General features: G+C 47.7%; 1 protein-coding gene across 1 annotated transcript in view; it reads right to left on the bottom strand.

Moving 5' to 3' along the window:
- The window catches only part of GALE (UDP-galactose-4-epimerase), a 164,484-nt gene that overhangs the window by 14,239 nt on the left and 128,004 nt on the right, over positions 1-22,241 (bottom strand). The window contains exons 8-10 of the mRNA XM_069622385.1: positions 10,068-10,153; positions 9,833-9,910; positions 9,200-9,314 (exon numbers count right to left, since the gene is read on the bottom strand). Of these exons, the coding sequence (XP_069478486.1) occupies positions 9,200-9,314; positions 9,833-9,910; positions 10,068-10,153 (279 nt within the window). The remainder of the gene's footprint in view (positions 1-9,199; positions 9,315-9,832; positions 9,911-10,067; positions 10,154-22,241) is intronic.

Raw genomic sequence — 22,241 nt, 5'->3', positions numbered from 1 at the left:
GGAGTGCTTCAAAGCACTTCAAGGTGGGAATAGAATACAGTGATCGTTCTTAGGCCTTCAAGTTTCCGAACGATCTAACGGAAAAACTAGCATACTGGACCCGACGGCATTTCTCCTAGTGCAAGTGCATTTGTGTTACAGTTTCGACCAAGCTAGTGAGGGGGGACAGAAAAAAGGTGCGGGGTCTGGACAGAACAGACAAACTTACTAGTCCTAGTACATTTAGTTAATGCATGGAGTACAGAGAGGTGCAAGGAAGAGGGGGGCAACAAATGCGTCCAGTCCAACAGGGCCCTGGGTTAAGTGCAGAGAAGCTGCCTCACTGAGAGCGTAGGCAGAAAGTGCAGTAGTGCTGAGCCTAGTGCAGTGACCTGGAGGAAAGAGCAAAGACTGGCCAGTGGGCCTGGCACCTGTAAGGCTCTGGAGGTGAACCAGGCAACCAGTCATCAAAACTGAGCAGAGTTAGGGAGGAGAATGAGGATGGGGAAAAGAACGGAGATTAGCAGGGTAGAGGGAGAGAGAAGAAGGAGGTAGAGAAGAGGAAAGTCTTGAGGAGTTTCCGGAACTTAAGCTGCTCCGGTCCAAGACGGAGAGAGGCAGGGAGGCTGTCCCAGAGGGAGGCACCTGCAGAGGATAAAGATCATGAAAGCAGCTCACACGCAGAGAGTTGGAGGAGGATGAGTGGAGGACTCTAGAGGGAGAGTATTTAGGAAGAGAGCGTTGTAGAATGTGCGGGTCCTGGCCTCAGAAAGCCTTGTGGACTATGCAGAGGGTCTTGAACTTGATCTCTGCAGCCACGGAGAGTCAGTGGAGGTATTTCAGCACCTGAGAGATGCGGTCCCTAGACTTGAGCCCAAGGATAAGTCTCATGGTTCTGTGCTTGATGAGTTGAAGAGGACAGAGGGTAGAAGTAGAAAGGTTGAGAAAGAGGCTGTTGCAACAGTCCAGCCAAGAGAGAACCAGGGCTCTCGAGGTGGTGAGGCTCTGGGGGAAAGTGAGAAGAGGTAGAATACCTCCGAGGAGGTGCAGTTGGTAGTGGGACTTTTTGGAGTGGAGTCGAAGATGACTCAAAGATTTTTTTGCCTCATTGGTAGATGAGGGCGCAGGGCCAGGGGGGCTGGCCAGTGGGAAAGCAAGAGAAGGGGTCTTACTGGCGTTCAGGCAGAGAACGTTAGCAGTACACCAAGACTGAATTGCGGATAGACAGTTGGGGATGAGCGAAGAGGAGGAGGCTCAGTGTAGCCTGAAAGAGGTGCGAGTCATTCGCATAACAATGAAAGTTAGAGGTAAAGATAGAGATGCTCTGGGCCACGGGGCCATGTACATATTGTAGAACCAGGGGGACAAGTATCATTCTAGGGGACACCACAAGTCGAGAGAGTGAAAGAGGAGAGATAGTTCCACCTGGGTGGGGCGATCAGAAACAAAGGAGGCGAGCCACGCCAGGGCCGGATCTGTGATACCCAGGGTATCAAAGCCGGGTGATCAGGATGGTGTGGTTTACCGTATCGAAAGCAGAAGAGAGGTCAAGAAGAATGAGGACAGAGGGAGAGTTAGAGTCAAGATTTGAGAGCAGGTCTTCACAGGTGTTCCGAAGAGCAGTTTACGTGTCGCTGGATGCTCTAAAGCCAGATGGATAGTCATGAAGACAACCAACAGATTCAGTGTGGAGGGTAAGTTGGACAATAGCCAATTACAATCCAGTCCAACCCTGACACTTGTATTCGCATGCAGACACCCAACTGCATTCAGTATCGGCCCTGGGCAACCCCATAATTCCATTTTGTCCCAGAGTTTCCTCCGGTCTACAGTGACGAATGCTGCATGGAAATCTATCAGAGTAGTGTACAAGCCAGGACTACCTTTTTCCTAGCCCAGGTTACGAGTTTATCCATTAACCTTAGATTGTGATTTACCTCTGAAAACTGTTTGAAAACAATCCACAATCTGATTAGAGTCCACCCATTTTTGGTACTCATCTTACACAAAGTTGGCAAACAGTTTACCGGTGACATCGAGTAGTGAAAGTAATCTATAGTTCGCTGGATCTGTTACAATTACAATTTTAAAAATCGGGTTGTGCAATGCTTTTCTCCCAGAGGCCGGTATCATGCCATTTGCTGACACCTTGTTAAAAAATAGCACTAGGATAGAGGCCCAATGCTCAGGATATTTCTTTAATACCGCGTTGGCGAGACCGTTTTGACCAGGGGCTCTGGAATGTTTTAATTTTTACATCTTTCTCTCAATATCATCCTTTTCAGTTACAATATTAAAACCTGTGTGTTCATATTCCGACGGCTCCTTATATTCTACCGGGTTCACAAACTTCTTCATTAAGTGCTCATTCCACTGGGTAGAGCTAATGGGGTTTACTACTAAACTAGCTTCATTCATGCTTTTTTTATTTAATAAATTCCACATTTTCTTGTAGTTCCTCGCATCAGCTGTTGCCACTGAGCTTTCTTGTGCGATAAATGCCACCTTCTCGTCCACCTCTGATACTTGTCTTTAGATTGCCTTACCTCGAGGATTGATCTTATGGCACTGATATTTTTACACATTTCCCTCTTGGCATTTGGAACATCTTTATCTGAACTCGTGCAAGTGCCTTTTTGTATTGCCTTCACTCATCGCTCCAATTCATCCACTGACAGACTACAAAAATGGTCTAAGTTAATCGACCTGGGGTTCATAAGATATTTATGTACTTTCCTTAAATTACCATCTGAACAACTTACTCTGTTCCCCCTGCTATTTGTATTAAGATTGCAAACTCATCTTGTTTTGTGGTACCACATTCAGTGTGCTATGATCACTATAATTGTTATTAGATATTTTCAAACTTTTTACCAGTGACAACAGATTCTGATTCACAAAAAGGTTGTCACGGGTAGCTCTTTTCCTGTTTGCATGCCATGTGTACTGGCCTGGACAGCCGCCTTTCACTCTAACATTCAGCATCACAAATTCCCAAGTACCTAAATAATCTCCCCAGAGTCTTCCCTGATAATTAGCTGTACCGTCTGCCATTGTGCAGTTTGTGTTCACATTTTCCGTTTCATTACAGCCCTTGTGGCTAACACATCAAGCATTCAAGTCACCACCAATTATGACAAGGCCATTACTATATATAGGTTTTTCTATCAGTTAGTAGCTTATCAATGTATTCAAATATAGATTCCGTTCGGGGCCCCCCAGGCGGGTCAGATGTTCACCACCACTAACGGGCCCTTGTGCTGTGAACGCACACTGTTGTCATTCAGGTGGCTCAGCACTCGGCCACAGACCAGCTGTGTAGCCATTGTATTGTCCAGGTGGTAGCTTTCATACACAGATGTACAGCATGTACATAGACCAGTTACTCTGGAGGTATTTACAGTGACGCACAGGACTGGATAGGGATGGGTAATAACATTACATACAAAGGAGCAGAGACCCACCGGCCATCCCATCAACCCAGCTCAGGCCCCCAACTGACACGCTTCGAACATTCACTCACAGATCCACTCAACATTCTCCTGACCTGCATGCATACATCAACATTCTGATAGCAAACACTCCAGGCCAGTGACAGCACAAGACATACAATACAACATCTCCCTTTCATACCAAATCACAAGCACAATACCGGGGTATTGAATTATCACTCACAGCATCCGACTCTACATCCATGATGTTACAGTCACAGACCTATAGATGGCTTTGAATGCCTATAACTTAGCTCCTACTTGCTCTACCTCTCACCCCTATCCTAGCAGATTTCTGGTAGACCTGATAACCGTCTACATATAATCGCGTTGTTAACCAACATTCCTGAAGGATGAAAATATCCTATTTTCGTAATGTGCCCAGAGATCCTAATTTGTCAAGAAGGCGAGAGATGCCGCGAGTATTCCATGATAACAGACTCACATTTCACTTCTGTGGTTCACCTTTAGAGGTGAGAGTTTCAAGTAGTGATTTCAAAATTCGCTGAATGCCGTTCTGCGTTACATCACTGGCTTTGCCCCCCCGCCTCTGCACAATTGCTAAGGTACCCCTTTCTTCTTGCATCTTCACTTATAATAGAAACCTCCGTTACATCCAATTCATATTCCGAATTCACATAATTTTGCACTGCGATATTTATCATTTTTGACGTTTCAACAACTGCACAGTGGTTACGAGTTACACTCTTGTTGGTACATTTGAGAGGTTCCACAAACCCAAAAGCAGACGATTCCAGTGCTCATAATGGTGGTGTCATTCGGAGTCATTTCAATCGGTCAGATCTATTTATTCGGGTCTTTTTGTGCAGTACATTTTATAGTGAACACTCTCGACAGTGGTGGTGCTGCCCCGACAGTTTTTCTTTTTGATCAGCAACCGCCTTCCTATCACTCACTATACGTAATTCACTGTGTACCCAGCCACGTGCATCATTTCAGAGCCCAAAGTGAGCTCGAGCAGGTTATCGTTTGCCAATGTGTCAGTTGACAAGGTCTCATTTTGTCCCCTTTGGCTTCCTTCCACCGTTTTCACGTCGTCTACCTTTGCATGGATCAGCCAGTTCGTTAATAGTCCAGGCTAATCATTTCTGGCACAGCGTTCCCTATTTGCCTTTATTCCTGGCCCTTTTGGAGGGTTTTCTACCAACTGCCTCTGTAGTGTCCTCGCAACACACCACCTGTTCCTTTGTCGTTTTTTCCAGTTGCCTCTTTCTGTGCTCTTGTTGCATCTTAATTAGCCTCCTTTGTTTTCTCGTTAAGTAGATACCCGAGGACTCTGATAAGATGGGATATATTTTATTTATATCGCACGACCAGACAAAGGGAGGGGGAACAGGGGAGAGCAAAATAGCGATCTTATTAGGCCCAGTGACACTAAAAACGCACAAGTACATGGGAAAGGGAAAAGAGGGAATGTGCATGGAAGGGAGGAGAAGTGGAAAGTGCGGAACAGAGGAGAGAACAGAATAAATAATATGTGAAATAAATAAAGGGGATACACAGTGGTGGTGCAGCCAGCAAGTGGCAAGTGCTAGGTTAAGCGGATACTGTAAATTTGATAAGTTTAGAAGAAAAGTGGGTGGGAGCTGTATGGGTACAGATACAGACCCTGGTGCAAAAAGTGGGCCGGAGCAGGGCAGGAGGGTGGCAGGATGGGCCGGTACCTGGGCCCGAAGGACAGGGGGTGGCCAGGTGCACGGTGCCAGAGAGATAGAAAACAGATCAGCAGGAGAGAAGAGGGCAAAGGCAGAAGCGAAGAGGAAGGTCTTAAGGTGCTTCCGGAACCAGAGATGGTCTCAAATTTTATGGTGGCAGGAAGGCTGTTCCAAAGGGAGGCCCCAGCCGAAGACAGATCTACCCCCAGCTTGTTTCTTTGAAAAATGATTGACTCTGAGTGAGTTGGAAGTAGATGAACGAAGGGCTCGAGAGGGGAGGTATTTACGGAGGGATAGTTGAAGGAATTTTGGACCCAGGCCCCAGAAAGCCTTGTGGACAATATAGGGGCGAATGATGCACTCGCATTTGCCTCCTTGGCAATACTGTTCGTTACTTGATGAACCATATCGCCTTCCTGGTCTCTGATTGACAAAATTGCATTCATTGCAACGTCTACCTCCTCTTTCATTTGTTCCCCCCCTCCCACAGGGGACCTTTCTTCCATAACACTCTCCAAGATCTTACCGCAAAGTTTCAATAGGATTTCATTGCAAACTGTCTGGAGGCTAATGATGCCTGGAATTCACCACTCCTTGTTTCCTTGTCCGTACTAGTTCTAGAACGATTGATCGAATTTTCCACGTACATATTAGGAGATGCTGAGAGTTGAAATGCTTCCACTACAACTTTTGGGCCTTCACAATGATTTGCCTAAGCTGTTCCAACCAAATTAATGTGAGCCCCTGTCGCTTTTGAACATACTGCTATTTCTGAACCTCTCAGGAGGATTGCTCAGGGGCAACGCGCTCGCACTGGAAGCACAGGTTCAATCCCCGGGTACGCTCTTAGAAACCTCTAGGTATTAAGCACGTTATAAATAACCAATTATAACCACCAATGAGCTCTTGAAGCGAATCACATAGCTTAAGTAGGGAGTGGTCTATTGGTGGCAAGGTAAAGGTATTCTCCTCCTCCATATTGTTTTCAGGTCTGGATGAGCCAACCTCTCCAACCCCCAAACCCCCTTCCCCCCCTCCCCCAGTTTTGTTCTGCTTCATTTTCCAGCGGTGGAAAGAAAGCCGTAATGGTCCCGTTAGGCAAGCTAGTGGCCGGTTCATGTATTCCCGATGCAGAAGGTGCTTCCACTGCACTTTGCTGTATTTTTAGCAATCAGGCCCTTGTTCTTACTGTATGGAGGTTTATGTCTCAAATTATATCAGTTGGGTTTTGCACAAGCCTTTCCAGGCATTCTGCAGCCCACAGACGTTCCCAGATATGGGGAATTTAGAAGGCTAATCCAGCCCAAAAAACAGCCTTCTCTGCTTCTCAAAAGACACAGGGATGGAACTTCTACCCGTATTTTCCAATAGGACTTCATTAAAATCTGGCGGTTCAAAGGCCAGCACTACTTCTTACACACCCTTGTGTGTCACTTATGCCCGTGGCTTTTCTTAACAAGTCTCAGAGAGGTAATGGGTCAAAGTGCTCAATGCTTCCACCCGGAGGCAACAACTCAGTTCCTCTTGTTGGATCTCGTGTGGCTGCAGCTCACTACTGGTAAATACCGTCACCAGGGCAATGTACAATCTTAGCCCCTGCCGCCTCAACAGGAAGCCTCCACAGTCCCCAGGACTAAAAGCACTCTCTCCCGCCTTCTCTAACGGCAGCTCTGATAGCTCTAATTCACGGGGACTCTGTAGCCTACTGCACTAAGGCAAAAACACGTTTTCCCACTGGCGCTGCAGGAGCTGCACACCATTGCCACTAGCGACAGCAAAGTAAGGTGTCCCACTAGCAAGGCACCCTAAAAAAACAGCCAGGTGTAGTTTGCACTCACCGTCTGCCCTGCCCTGCCCACCTGTGCCGAGCTTTTCACGCCCACTTCATCACTATGGCATTCATTTAGGGAGCTATTCACTAGGGTCGAAACCTCAGCACCACAACTCCGGGTCGCCGTGTCATTGAGTCCTGGCCCACATGCGCCTCTTGCAGGTTTGCTTCGCTCTGGCTCCTGTCTCAGGCTTAGGTTATAAGAGGACCTTAAGTCCAGGATGAGTCAAGCCGCACTGCACAATGTACGCTACACCGCACGGTTCAAGTAGCAGCCGCTTCCGCCTCGCATCCTATTCTGCCCATCAGAAATATTGTATGTGTGACCTGTTACATTCCATGTATTTTTTAGTATACAAGTGTGGCGTATTCTTTTGTGGCGACTGTTGGGAAATGTACCTCTATGTTAGCCTTCATACCTCACAAAATTGAGGACAACAGAGGGTTGTGTAAAAATCTCCATAACAGCAGTTTATCCCGTTTCACCCTTCTATGTCCTGTTCCCTTCCCCTCACTTCGACAAGGATGGGACAGGGCACACGCCGGAGGGGTGGGGGGGGGAGAGGCTGGGCACACACAGGTGCCTGATGGGGCAGGGTAGTTTCTTGCCCTTTGAGAGACTGTGCTGGCCAGAGAACCAGCAGACTATTCTAGACCACCTTCCAATCCTAAACTAATTTTATTTTGTCCAAAAAAGATTGCTGGACAAAATAAGACCAGAAATGGCACCAAATGGTTTTGGGTCCTTGCAAGCCATCAGCCAGTTGCTGTCATTTTAGAATGTCCGGAATACTTCTTTCTAGGCTGGCAGAGGGGTCATGTGAACTGTAAGGCAGCCACCACGTGCTTATGTTGTATGACGGGGGATGAGGCACAGCAGCAGTAAAGAAACCTCTACTCCTGATCGCAAGGAGGGGTGGGAGGAAGGATGGTTGGGGTTTCCTTTCAGGCTCTGGTCGCTGGCTGAACTCTAGGCCTCGAGCCCACCACAGTCCAGCAATATAGGGGCACCTTCCTGGCCCAGAGCATCCACTTTCTGGTGCTCCTTTTGTCTGGATCGCTGTCTTCGCACTTGTTCTGTTCTCCCTCGTCTCCGTTGTGGCCCCTCCTCAGTGTTACTTTGAGCTTTTTCTTCCACTCACTCTATCCTTACCCCTCTCCACCTTCCCATCACCAGCTGTCTTTCACTTCTTGGTCTTTTGATGGTCTCCGCCTCAGGTCCTCGTAGGCCACTCTCCTTGGGTGCTCCGCTTCCTCGGGCGGTTGGCATCACTTCTCTACTTCCTCTTCTTTGGCCTCCTCCTCCCGGTCTCTATCCCCACTTGCGCCCTCTTAGCCCCTTTGAGGTACCTTTCCTTCTCCCCATGTTCCTTCGCCTCCCTCCCCATGTACTCCTCCACCTGTCTCAATGCCATTCTCTTTTCACTCCTTCTCCAATCCCCTCACTCTCTCTTCTTCCACACCAATCCCGCCCTCTCCCTCCCCTCTGGTTCACCTCTGTGTTCACAACTTGTCTCCCAACTCCCACAGCGCCTGTCTTACTAGCTCTCCTTTAATTTCCCTGCAGGGCAGGCGACTGTCCCAGTGAGTGGAATGCACAGGAGCCATGTACCTGATGGGAACAGGCTTGGTAAGTGATCTGCGCTGTTTTAACTTAAAGATCTCCACATGAGTTAGATTGTGCAGCAGAGGACTCCATTACTGGGTCTAGGTAATGGCCAACCCCCATCTTGGAATCAGCCGGCGCTGTCCACTCAGCCGACTGACTACATGACTGGTTTGATGTGGCATGCAGTGCCCTCCATCTCCTGTGCTATGGTTCTGGGACTTCGCTGGACAACCAAAAGCGGCGCCTCCTGTTTGCCATGGGTGGAGTTCTGCGAGAGGCTTGCGAGTCATGCTTGTGCAACCGGCCCTCAGTACCACTGTCATGCAGACTGCACAGGCCCGCAAGCAGAAGCCACTGCATTCGTCAAGTTTCTCCTCTTGGGATACCAAACTCATTTCTTAGGCCACAATTGGTTTCTTCGTATTCAAGATACTGGATATATGAAGGGGGAGGGGGTGGGTTGGCAATTGGATAACCCCAGTGGAATTGCCTGTAGATCGCCTCAGGGGCCCACCATGTGGAACGTGGGGTGTTGACTGGCCCCCAGCATCTCCCTCAGCTTATCACATGATGCAGACAAAGGTTTTTCACAGGATGGGCAGTTCATACTTACACATCCTGTCCAATCCAAACTCAGCTTTCCAGCCCAGCTCAGTCGCAGCCAGAGTTGGGTCGGCGAAGCAAGATGCAATGTCCCCTTCTCTCCTTGGAGCAATTTTATACCGGATCTGAAATAACAAACCGTTTCACAGGTCAAGAGATAAACTAGACCATCTGGAGCTGCGACAGTGTGCGGGAGGGTAGCCATGACCTCGGGAGATATGAATATAGAAGTTGCAACAGAAGGATGTGGCAGGGCAAGTGAATAGGAGGAGTGTGCCAATGATGTTGGAGCCATCGCACGGATACAACCATCACACAAAGGACACTGACCCCAGTCATATGACATGGACAGTGCACAAAGGATGCTAGGCCCAGTCATGTAAACAGGAAAGGAACATAAATGATGAAAGACCCAGAGTCATGAGTAGGAGCCCTGTGCGGAAGAGTGCAGTTACAAGAAGTCACATGGGCGAGTGCTGTGGGGCCGCAGGGACACCATGAAATAGAAGGCCGGGGAGATGTGGGCAGCACTAAGGTGGAACCCTTCCCCTTTCCCCCAGGCTGATGGTGGCAGCAAAGCACCCATCTAGACCTAAGTGTGATCTGTATTAAGTGCGTATTCAAAGCACATTCACATCTTTACCTCTTTCCCCGAGGCCTTCTCCATCGCCTTCACCATCTGCAGCACAGAGTATCCCGTGCCAGTGCCGAGGTTATAGATCTGTAACAAGAGAAGCATTGAATGTGAGATCAGCGTGGGTGCCAGGACGCTGCAGGGAGTGGCGGGCATTAGATGGTCCTGCAAAGGAGGGTTGTAGCGATTGAATATTTAAGAACCGAGATGAACACCAAAAACCAAACCCATCCTCACAACTCACTTTGCAGCCACAGTTTTCCTCCAACTTCTTCAGCGCAGCGATGTGACCTTTCGCCAAGTCCACAATGTGGATATAATCTCGGACCCCTGGAGAAAGAGTGCAAGTGTTCAGAAAACATGCTGAGCACCCAAAGAGCTATGAACAAAAGCTGCCTGCGGGGCAGATGCGGGCACACAAACGCTTTCTTTTACAGCTGCATCAGGGTTTATAACAGAAAGGATTCCACAGGCGGGATCTGGTGGCCCTACACTCCTACCGAAAAGTGAAAAATAAAATCAGAGTCTGGCACCACTCAAAGAGCAATTGCTTTGATCATGTCCAGAAAATATAACAGTCAATGCCCACAAACAGAGTTTAAAACAGAGAACACCTTTCCTTCTCAGGAGAGGCAGTCCAGCGCCTATCACAGGAAGTACAGCAAAGCGATGTCGGTATATCCAGAAGTCAGGTGTTCACCTACTAACAGTCTCTCGGGCAAATCTGCTGCAATGGTTCATCAGCTCTACACTTCAGTCAATTTCCACCTGCGCTTTGCTCACAGAGGTTTACATCGACTGGATGCTCACTTTCAGAAGCTTTACAAGTCTTTAAATCAAAGAGACCAACCACTGATGTACTAGGCGATCAGGTGACAAGAGCATGGCATCCCTTTTGAACTTCCTAGGGGCGTCCAGCAAGAGGCATTCCAGTGGAGGGCGGAACAATGAAGGGTGGAGACTAACTATTGACCAGTCTCTTTGACTTTCTCCCCGTTGCTCCTGCGAGTACCCGAAGCTTTCCAATTACTGTACTGTCTCTGCATACTGTGCTACTCACCTATATTGCATTCACTCCTGCTGTGCTTCCATCTAAATCCTCCCTATGCTTTCTCCAATAACGCTACGATGTCCTCCTTTCCACACCCTATAATAAAACTTGCAACATGAAAATCCCACTACTCCATTGCTCCTCCACCACCTTCCAACAAACAAAGCCGACGAGCTAACCAAATCTCCTCTAACATCTATCCACCTCGCCTCTCTTCCTCCGAGACCTCACCGACTGCACATTGCACTCTGGAATGCTGAGTCTGTATGCAACATAACTTCCTTTATCACCAACTACTTTCACTCCAGCTCTTCTCCCCTAGACCTTGTTGCCATTATTGAAACCTGGATTTCTCCAGCAAACACTGCTACTCTGGCGGCCCTACACGACTCCAAAATATCCTTCATTCACTCTCTTCGACCGACTGGCAGAAGTGGAGGCGTTCGATACCTACTCTCTTCCTGCCTCAACGCCTCACAAATCTCCAATGCCACATCCTCTCCTACCTCTTTTGAAATCACCATTGTTAGGGAGAATTCCGAGGAATGTGCCAATTCCCTCTACCTTAGAGACCCCCCCAGCACCTTTGCTGCATTTTGAGGACTTGAATTTTTAACCTGGAGAGAGTGAGACCATTTTTCCCCACTCTCTCGTGTAATTTTGCTATGACTTGAGCACTGTGTTTCTTTTGGTTTTGGAGTCTGACAAACTCCATAGGCATCATCTTTTTACATTGGGTCACACAGCATCTTCAGTGCAGGGGCACAGGGAAGTCTTTCAGATTTCCCAAAGGTTTAAATACCTTCTCTGGGATAAACTACTGTTTCCCAGAGCAGTGAAGTGAAATTTACTTTACTCACATTGTAACTTTCTAGACCCAGCACACACTATCTTACAACAGGGTACTGGAAGGATTACTTAGTATCCCCTTTGTCTAGCTTCTCATGTAACATTTTTATGTTACCCTTTCCTCGATGACTGGCTGGTGGCAGTGGTTTACTTTCAACTACCGTGGTGTGCTTTTTGTCAAAATGGCCCGTCTTCTTTTTTCCCCATTTCTTTGTGGAAAGGACCTTCTTGAGTTTTACTCTGCGCGCCAAACCAGGTTAGGTCCCTTTGTTCGTTTTGTCTTTGGCGGGATTCACGAGTGAAGCCCACCTCTGGCTCCAGTATGTCTGGCGGGGGCAGGAAGTGAAACTCCCTGTGCTTAATCCCCTTGGCTACAGGAATGCAACCAAAGGCGATTGGCCGGCTGGCTGTCCGGCAAGGACAGCCACCTTGCTGTTTGCCTGGCAGCTAGGCTGGAATGAATGGGTGAAACCTGCATAAAAGGTGAGGCTTTTTGGCTTGGAAGGCAGAGTCGACCACTGGACGAAGGAATCTGAAGAACTTGGAAGAGATGCCTGCTGCAACTCCTGGACCGTTGGTCTGCCCAGTGAAGCCCAGCTGCTGTGCTGAATCTCCGAATTAATCTCGACTAGAGAAGCGCTGCAACTCCAAAGTAAGCACGTCAGCACATCCTCTCGAAGCTGGTTGTATTTCCACTGCAGTTGCTGCTAGAACCGAAAAGCCAGGGAGAGGTACAGCAGATTGTGTGTGTTGCTTTTAAGTTGACCAAGAGCTCCAGGAAGATCCTGCGGACTCCAAGGAAGCAGGACTGACCGAGCCTGAGCCACCTCAACAGAGTGCTGGACCCCAGATGCAAGGAAAACCCATCTCAACAGCCAAGAGACCGCAGTGGTGCCATTTGCTGAGGCGCAAGGAGCTGAAACCGTAAAGTGGCACTTAATAGAAGTTTGTCGTTTTCTGTCGCCAACCGTCACGTTGCAGGAGTCCTCCAGACATCCTACAGATGTCCTCCCTCTTGTCCCCATGACTGAAGCCAAAGAACACGGGATCTGCAGAGCTGCACAGGAACAGAAGCCAGCTGGAACCATTTCTTCTAACCAAAGGTACTGTACAGTGTTGTGTAACCTCACTTGTTCTCTTGCTAACAGCTTCTTTACCTCACAAGCCTAATCAGCTTGTGGCCCTACTTTGATTTCTTCTTTTTTTACAAAGACCTCTAAACCACTGTGCAGGACTTTTACGTACCTGAAAGAATTGCTTCAGCTCACCTAGACATTTGCCCAATTGACTTTGGCCTGGACTGGCTCCCTGAATGAGTCTTCTTCCCTCTGTGCGTTTTGTCTTCCTTGCGGGAAGGGGTTAACTTACTTTGCATTGGGGGTTACCAAAAGTACTTACCTGCTTCAGAATATTTGTGAGATCTCTTGTTTTATTCTACTAACCCTTTTCTTTAACATACTCCCGAATATTGCCCTAAATGCAACAGTGATATATTAATGCCCACAGTGTCCTAACTATTGAAGTCCCCTGAGGGTGTAGGAAGTGTCTGTGTGCCGTCCCCAATGGGAACTTGCTGATTTAGAGAAACTAAGATTGTGTATTTTGGAGTGTATTTGTCCGTTGCTATTATATTGCCCCTTCTGAAGAAGGCTTATTCAAACTGACTGTTAAATAAATTAATAATTGTGTAATCAATAAACCTTGTGTGTAAGAGTTTATTTGAATACTTGGCACTGTTAATCTCTGTGTAACTCCCCTACAGCTCACATTGACCCCTCTTGAGATAAGCCTGGCTGCTCATCACGTTACCAACCTGTGTAGTACAGACTTATACCAAAGGTTGGGTTCCTATTGCCAGGAGGTCAGGGTTGTTCTAGTGCACCTAAAGGGTACTGCATACAATCTTGCCTAACAACCATCTCTACTATTGCGCTGCCTCACTCGGTTCACATCATCTCCATCTATCGCCCTCCTGGTCCCACTGGACCATCCTTTGATGAAATCGGGCAACTTCTTCATTCTCTTTCCACTAAACATCACCTCGTTCTTTTAGGTGACTTTAACCATCCCTCCCCAACCATTTCTCAGAAATCTAAAATTCAGTCTTTTCTTAGTGACCACTCTCTCCTCTCTATCCATAACCTACCTACCTACCCACACAGGGGGTAACTCTTTGGATCTCCTATTACTCTCCACCTCTCTTTCACCCACCAATACTATGGTTGCACCATTCATATCTGATCACTCAATTGCTTCCACCACCATCTTCTTTCCACCCTCTGACCTTTCCTCGCCACTTGCTTCACCTATTACTAAAAGGAGATTTAAAGCTTCTGCCATTCCCTCTTTGTCTGACCTACAGTTCATACTCTCCTCCTCCTTCACATCAGATGCCTCTTCCTTCTCCAGCATTCAATCCCTACCACTGCTTACTTTCACCTGTGAAGGGATCACGAAGCAGACACAGACAACAGAGTCAAGTTTTATCTTCAAAGTTTTATTTATCTCAAAATGCAGGGTGGAGTAAGGCCTAACTTGCCCTACACTAAGGTGGGATTGCCCTACCAGAAGAAAACTAAGGATGGTTAGTTGGCCTCTCATTCCAGCTCCTCGCGGGACTATGACCGCGTAGAGCGTCGGAGGCGGGCGTTCTAGGTGGTGCGGCTTGATGCTTGCTGGCCGTTTGTGACCTTTGATGTATTGTAAGGTCCTTTTCTCTAGTTCATATGGCTGGAGGCGCAGCGAACAGAGCGCATAGAACAAGGGGAGATTGCCGTTGTCGCTACTTATTCGCTCCTCGGATGACAGCTATCAAGGGCAGGAAGGTGTTGGAGCCCTCTGGAAACCATTTGTAGCCCTTTATGTCTGTGGGAGCCAGCGCTGTGTTTTTGTTGGGCTTACTGTGATTGTTTTCAGTGGCTCGCTGTATTCCTGGCAACCTCTGTTGCTCCTATAGTTACAGCAATACGGTGCTCCCTCTTGTCCACATCTAATAATTTTTTAGAACAATGCCAGTCACAAGGCAAAGTTCTGGGACTAATTTAGTCAATGATGCGGATCTGCTAACTGGGGAGGCACCTGGCACATTGCCTCATCTTAACCCCCCCTGTTTCTTTGGGCAGGGTGAAACCCTCCTTACAGCTTGCATCGCCGCCCCTTTGTGGGAGCGGTAGCCGGCTGTCTGAAGTAATGGCACTAAATGCTAAAAGAAGACAAAGACTTCAACAACGCTATTAAGGGAGATGATGCCAAAGGAGATGCTGATTCAGCTGGGCTTTCTTGCTCTACATACATGCAGCAAATGAACATGGTGACACCTTCCCATGTGAGGGTCATCAGTGACTTTTCAGATGCTAAGGGAACTGATAGTTCTGCAAGTTATGCGCCTGTGCCGGTACCAATAACTCCATCCCTGCTGGGAAAAACAGGGACAGTGGAAATTACCTCTGAAGGTCCTGCACAGGTGAATGGCGACCTAAATACTTCAGGAAATTGGTTGCTTTTTAAGGAGCATATTCTACGGGATCTTGATGCATGTTTAAGTGTTCAAGAATTTCATGCTTGGTGGGTTGTTTCTATGGCCTTCAGAATTCCTATGGTACACCTGCCATGCATTGATAAATCCTGTAAATTTGAGCCCACTGGAGAAAATAAGTCCTGCCAAACCCACTACACCCAGAATGGGGTTCATCAAGGATGCCAAACAAGCTCGGAAGAGTCTCCTTATAAAGGAACGAATCCTCAGGAACTTGTAGTCCAGTCTGTTGGTGAAACTCCTCCTGGCGGTATCTCTATACCCACCAAATCTGTTACCTTATCTCATTCTCCACCTTTAAAGGATATTGACTTAAAAAAGTCCTGTATGACAAGAATGGCTGACCCTATTTTAAAGGAGCTTCACCATGGATCCTAGAACATTCCTACCAAGGTTGACAAACCCAGGGAATACGAGTCCAGGGAGGCGCTTAAAAACAAAATCCTAGCCTGGCTTAATCTACGAGTGGGCTGTATCTGTGTTAGAACCCAAGATCGAAGAGTCCTTCAGAGGATACAGATTGATAACGGGTGCTCCCTAGATAATACAGACAGCATTGTTATTGGATGTGGATTAAGTAACTTGTCCTTGTTTCTGAACAAAAACACAAACTTGCAGAACATGTCCTCACATACCAAGCTAAGAATTGATCTCTTATGAAGCAGTTTGTATTTTTTTCCTTACTTGCTGCTTTTCATTGACTGATTATGTTATAACTTCTTCTATGTCATGTTTTTCTGTATTATTCATCTTTTGGTTTGTCAGCGCACTAAGGACTACGGGTGTGCTGGGTGTGTTACGCTATATAAGAAATAAACTAAACTATAGTCTGTGTCAGGTAGTACAACGCAACTGTCGGTCTGTGTCCAAAACCTACACTTGCCCTCACATCTACCTGTACACAATGTGCTGGGGAGGAGCTAGCGCTTTGGCTAGCGCCTTCCTGCATCCCTCAAGCGCTTAACAATTAGGCAAGACTTATCTAAGCACTATAGCACTGAGATAGCTTTAGTCATGCAAATATAATCACATACAGGCGTGGTCAGCCACTAAATGAAAATAGTATTAAATGTAAGGTGCAAACAACCATTGGTTTGTTTGTACTCTTCGGGCTTGAACGATCTGATGACAGATGGAGTGTTCCCTCACCACTAGTGCACTTCCTCCTCTTAGCTGCAAGAGCCTGCAGGGCTAGACATTGGAAGAGGGAACATCTCCTCACGGTGCAAGAGTGGTCTGCCACCGCTAAAGACCTATCTCATGGAGAAAATATTGGTAGCAATCTACAGTGGTAGCTCCTAAGGGGAAGCTGAATGGCTGCAGTTTCATAACCTGTTCCAGCAAGGCAAGGGGGCGGGGGTGATAGGTGAGTTCACGGGGGATGCCAACCCGGCCGGACGTTGTAAAAGGTGAAAAGTGAAAGCGGAGCGCTCGACACCCTGAGGGGAAAAAGACTATATTGCTACATCCCACTCTGCCTCAGACTTACCAGAGTATACGGCCTCACCTCGTAACCGCCTAAAAAAAGAACACTTGCTTGTAATGTGGAGGGAAGGGGGAAGGGGAACAAGAGTTTGCATTGTTAACGTTATTGTTGGAGGGTTTCTCCCTCATAACGTTTAACTCATTTACAGTATGGCCTTGTCAAAACCGAATAAAAAGAAATTTACCAAAAAAAAGAAATACGATTACAGTAAGTAATGTATCCTTTCTGAGACTTGTGGAATCTGCTTAGATTACATGCTATGCATAGATTAGCGAGCAGTGTTATGAGAAGGTGGTGGGTCGTGAGAAGGAGCGTCGGCAAACAGATGTTTTAGCACCGCTTGTCCCTCCTATGTATCTGCTTTGGAATGAGTGTCAATGCAGTAGTGCTGAGTAAAAGTGTGTACTGAGCTCCATGTAGCTGCTTTGCAAATGGCGTCCAGCGGGACGTTTGCAATAAAAGCCAGAGTAGCTCCTGTACCCCTTGTGGTGTGAAAGGTAGTGTCTTGCTTGATAGAGAGTAGCAGAGCTGTATGCATCCGACTATCCATCTGGAGACAGTGTTTTTGGAAATGCGGTCTCCTACCCTGCCTGAGGCCATGGAGACAAACAGTTGGTCTGTTTTCCTTATCGGTCTGGTCTTGTCTACATAGTAAAGACTGCGCTCCTACATCCAGTGTATGGAGTTCCTTCTCAGCTGAGCTTGTTGGGTTTTGAAAGAAAGCTGGTAGTTCAATGGCCTGATTGACATGGAACTTGGAAATTAACTTAGGTGAAAACCTAGGGTGTGTTCTTAAAACCAACTTGTCTTTGCGGATCATAAAGACAGGGTCTTGCACTGACAAGGCTTGCAGGTCACCGACTCTCCTCATGGAGGTGATGGCCACCAGTAAAGCTGTCTTATATGTGAGGTGTTTAAGGCTGGACTTATGCATAGGCTCGAAGGGGGGTCATATGAGCTTTGCAAGAACCACATTGAGGTCCGACCCCGGAGGCGGGTTAGAAATAGGAGGGTGGAGCCGCTTCACTCCCACCATGAATGCCTTAATGACAGGGATTTTCCACCACAACACCTTACTCTGAGAGGTGGTGTATGCGGATCGAGTCGCTAGGTGAACTTTAATGAAGGTGAATACTAGCCCTGAGCCTAGTAAGGGAAGCATGTAATGATGAATGTGGGCTGGAGTACATTCTATTGGGTTTATTTGTTAGGACTGGCACCAAATTACAAATCTTCTCCATTTGTTAAAATAACAGTGTCTAGTGTTTGGCTAACGTGCCTCTTTGAGCATTTCCATACACCTTTAAGGTAGATTTAGATGTCCAAACTCTGACTTCATGAGCCAAGCTCATAGACTGAGGTTGAGGGTGTACTGTCGTCCCCCGGTGTTGGGTGAGCATGTTGAACGGGCACGGTAGTTTGATCGGGACGCACATCGCCAGTTGGCGCAGATGTGGATACCAAGGTGGTCTTGTCCAAATAGGAGCAACCAGATTAATGTCACCTGTTCTTTGTGAAACTTGTTCACCACCTTGCTCATTATTGGCGTTGGGGGGGGGTGGGGAGCCTGGGCAAATTTCCCTGACTGACCAACTCATCCACAGGATGTTCCCCTTGGAGTCGTGTTGGGGAAACCTGACGCATTGTTTGTTTTCTCTTGTTGCGAACAAGTCTAGCGAGAGGTAGATCCACTGAGTGAAAATGTAATCTACAATTTTTCTGTTGAGCTGCCACTCATGCTCTTCTGGTGGTGGATCTCTGCTTAGTGAGACTGCTCGAGTATTGAGTTCCCCTGGACCATGTTGAGATGTTAGGAACATGCCCCGCTTGAGTGCCCACTTCCATATTTTCTGTGCTAGCCTGGACAGATTTGGAGAATGTGGCCCCCGACTTGTTTATATAGAACATTGAAGTGGTGCTGTCTGTGAGAATTTGTATCGATTGATTTGCCAGTTGTGCTTCGAAAGCTTAGAGAGCTTTGAGCACTGCTAGAAGTTCCAGCAGGTTGATGTGGTTCTGTGCAGTGAGTCCACAGACCATGTGCTGTGAGATGAAGGTGATGGGCCCTCCACCCGGTGAGAGATTCATCTGTTGTAACAACCGCTTACACCGCCAGGTCGTGGAAGGGTTTTCCCTTCAACAGATTCTCCTTTGTCCACCAGCGTAGAGTTTGTACTAGTGTTGGTGAAACGACCACTAGATCGCCCCATTGACCCCTTACCTGAGACCACCGTTTCACTAACCACTCTTGCATTGGATGCACGAGCAGCCGTGCGTGTGGGACCAGGTAAACGCAAGATGCCACTATTCCGAGCAACCGCATTGCTTTGCGTACTGTTATCTGGCGACCGGCTAGATACTGAGGTATTTGCAGCAGTATGTTTTGCACTCTTTCCTTTGATGGAAAGACTAGACCTTCTGTTTTTATGACAGCTCCTAAGAAATGTTTGGTCTTGTTTGGTACAAGGCTTGGCTTGTTCTCGTTGATCGAGAAACCCAATTGGAAAAGTAGATTGATCATTCTTTGGGTATTTTGCTTGCAAATCTGGGGGGGTTTCCCCTGTGATCAGCCAGTCGTCCAGGTGAGGGTACACTGGGATTGACTCCCTGCGTAGGTGCACCGCCACCACCACCGCCGCCAGTACCTTGGTGAATACCCTTGGAGCGGATGCTATGCCGAAGGGTAGCACCTTGAATCGGTAGTGCTGGTTTGCTATCTTGAAACGCAATAATCTTCTGTGCGCTGGGAACATTGAAATATGAAAGTATGCATCTGTCATATCCAAGATTGCCAATTAGTCCCCCCGCTTTAGCAGTGGGATTACTTCCTGTAGCGTTGTCATGCAGAATTTCTGTGGCTTGACATAGGTTTTTGCAGGGCGCAAGTCTAGGAAAGGGTGCATTGTTAGATCTTTTTTTTTTTCGGCACAAGGAAGTACATTGAATAAATACCCTTGTTTACCTAGTTTGCCAGGACGACTTCTACGGCGTCCTTTAATAGCAGCGCTGCCACCTCTTCCAGTAGGAAGCGCTGTTAATCTTTGGAGGTGGTTCTTTGTTTCAGGCGATGGTTGGCGGGTTGCTGTAGCAGTTGTATGCAATAACCGCCCACCACGGTTGAAAGCGGCCACTTGTCTGAGGTGGTTCTCTCCCATATGTGGGTAAAGTGTGATGTGCGTCCTACTGGAGTGGCATGGGAAGGAACCTGTGGCATGGTCATTGTTTTGGTGGGTTCAGCCACCTCTGGAAGAGGAGGACCTACCCCTGCCACAAGATCTTTTCTGGCCTCTCTGAAAACCTTGCGAGGACTGACCCTGTGGTGAGCCCCAGGACGAGCTCTGACCCTGGTTGCACCCTGACCCACGCTGGCAAATTTTGCCCACTAATGCAGTGATAATTATAACCCCCCCACCCCTTTGACCGGAGGGTTTATTAGTTAGTTGGCCCAGACACTTTAGGGTGTCATACTCTTTTTTGGGGCAAATGACGGCGTCTTCCACTGCCTTGCCGAATAAGACATTTGGTTCTATTGGCATGTGGCTTGGGCCTCGAGTTTAAACCCAGAATGGTGTAGCCAAGCGTGGCGTTTAATAAGTGTGCCCTCGGTTATTACCCTCCCTGAATTATCAGCTACATCTAGATTATTCTTGCGAATTCAGTTTCTAACAGTTTTCCCTTCTGCAATGGGGTGAGGGAGTTGTGATTTGAGGGGTTTTGGGGCTGAAGCTAACTGTTCAGCCAATTCGGCACATTTATGGCAGTTAAAGCTAGCGGGTAAGGTGGAGTCATTGGCAATGCTCGACTGGTAGGCTGCCCAGGGGGCGACTTTTCTGCCTAAAGTATGCATCTTTTTACTTTCTTTGTCTGGGAGGTGCTTCTGAAGAGGCTAGAGGTGTTCCTGCTCTCTTCCTGGTGGTAGTAACCACCAATGAATCCGGTTTTAATTGACCCCTATGTCAAGGAAGTCTGAGGGGGCTGGTCAGAAGACCTTTTCAATGTGCGGGTTTACTGTACGTGCTAACTTAGGGGTTACTAAGGAGGGTTGAATTCGGCTCTGTACAGACTGGAGGATTGGCATGAATTGGCTAGCAGACTATCTCCCAAGATGTCTTCAACAAAGTCCTCGTCTACCTGAGTCTCCCGAGTATTAATCTTGAAATGTTCTGCTGCTTTAAGGAGCATATCATTATGTTGAATCTGATTGTCGGCCGGTGAGTCTTCTACTGGTGGGTCTGCATGATCCAGTGACTGTATGACGTAGATGTCTTCATGAGTCGTCGTCATAAAACTGGTCTACTTCCCCTATGTCCCCAGTGCCCTGGAGGTCATGAGTGGAGTCGTAGTACGAAAGCTGCCCGGGGTCCTGCTGAGGGGAGGGGGCTTGTATGATGTCTATACAGGCTCTTTTGGCAGGGGTTGTGCAAGTGCAGTCCCCCTAGCTGGTTGAGTGCCCTGAAGGTTTACTAAAACCTCTGGGTGGTTGTCGAAGAAATTGGCTAATGATGACATACGGCTCATGACCCGATCAATCTCTTCAGCAGACCATTGGGCTAAACTCAGGACAGCAGAAGGGGCAGGAGTTGGCTCAGGTGTAGGGTGGTGGTTTTTTGACGTCCAACTCTTTACTAAAGTGTCCGTGAGGTGTTTTCTGATGAGCTCCGATATTTTCGAGCTGCAAGAAAATGTTGCAGGGGCCTTTGACACGTCTTTCGACTGGCGTTTATCGGCGATGTATTCTTGGGGGTTTTAGATACAGTGCCAGGGACGGACCTGTCAATTTCGGGGGGCTGTCTAGACGCGAGCGCGCTGGCCCAGAGGACAGGGGACTGTCGGACCTCCTCCTTGACGCCGCGTGAGGCCTTCCGGTCGGCGTTGAAGTTGACTTGTGGCCGTGGGTTGACAGCTTCGGCCTGCACTGCGTGGTGTGCCCACCGCTTGGTTTTACGGTCCTTGAGTTTTGGGCTTGAAGAGCTTGCAACATTTGCAGTGGCCTTCGTTATGGTCCCGTGGGAAACAGATTGCACACCCGGTGCAAGTCTTTCCAGGGACATTTTCGGTTGCAAGATGGACAAAATTTAAATGGTGTATTCACCATTGTGTATGGGGATGGCAGCCTGGCGAATAAAGTGAGTAGGGGACAAACTATGCATTCTCTTAGGGAAAACTAAGAAATGAACCACCCCCCACTCTCCCTACTGTGAGCGCCGAGGCCCAGAGCGGCCTTCTGATGAGTTTATCGAGCGAGTTGAATCAGCCGTCGATGAAGGTAGTAGTCCTTGAAGCTGTTGTCAAAGGTCTTGTATGGGAACGGCTAAGAAAGGACAGTAAAATAAACTAGATTTCATTGTATTTTGTAAATAATGGCGATAGCAAGAAGGAACTCCGCTTTAAGCGACCGACAACAATGGCGGAAAAAAACAATCTGAAGGACCTCGACACGTGATGCACCATGGGTACACTAAGACGTCACACTAGGTATAGAATTACGGACACGCCC

This window comes from Ambystoma mexicanum, chromosome 11 (assembly GCF_040938575.1).
Source record: "Ambystoma mexicanum isolate Mex_15411 chromosome 11, UKY_AmexF1_1, whole genome shotgun sequence".
NCBI classification, from domain to species: Eukaryota; Metazoa; Chordata; class Amphibia; order Caudata; family Ambystomatidae; genus Ambystoma; species Ambystoma mexicanum.
Note: the sequence above shows the minus strand (reverse complement) of the source record. Positions and strands in the feature narration are given on the sequence as shown.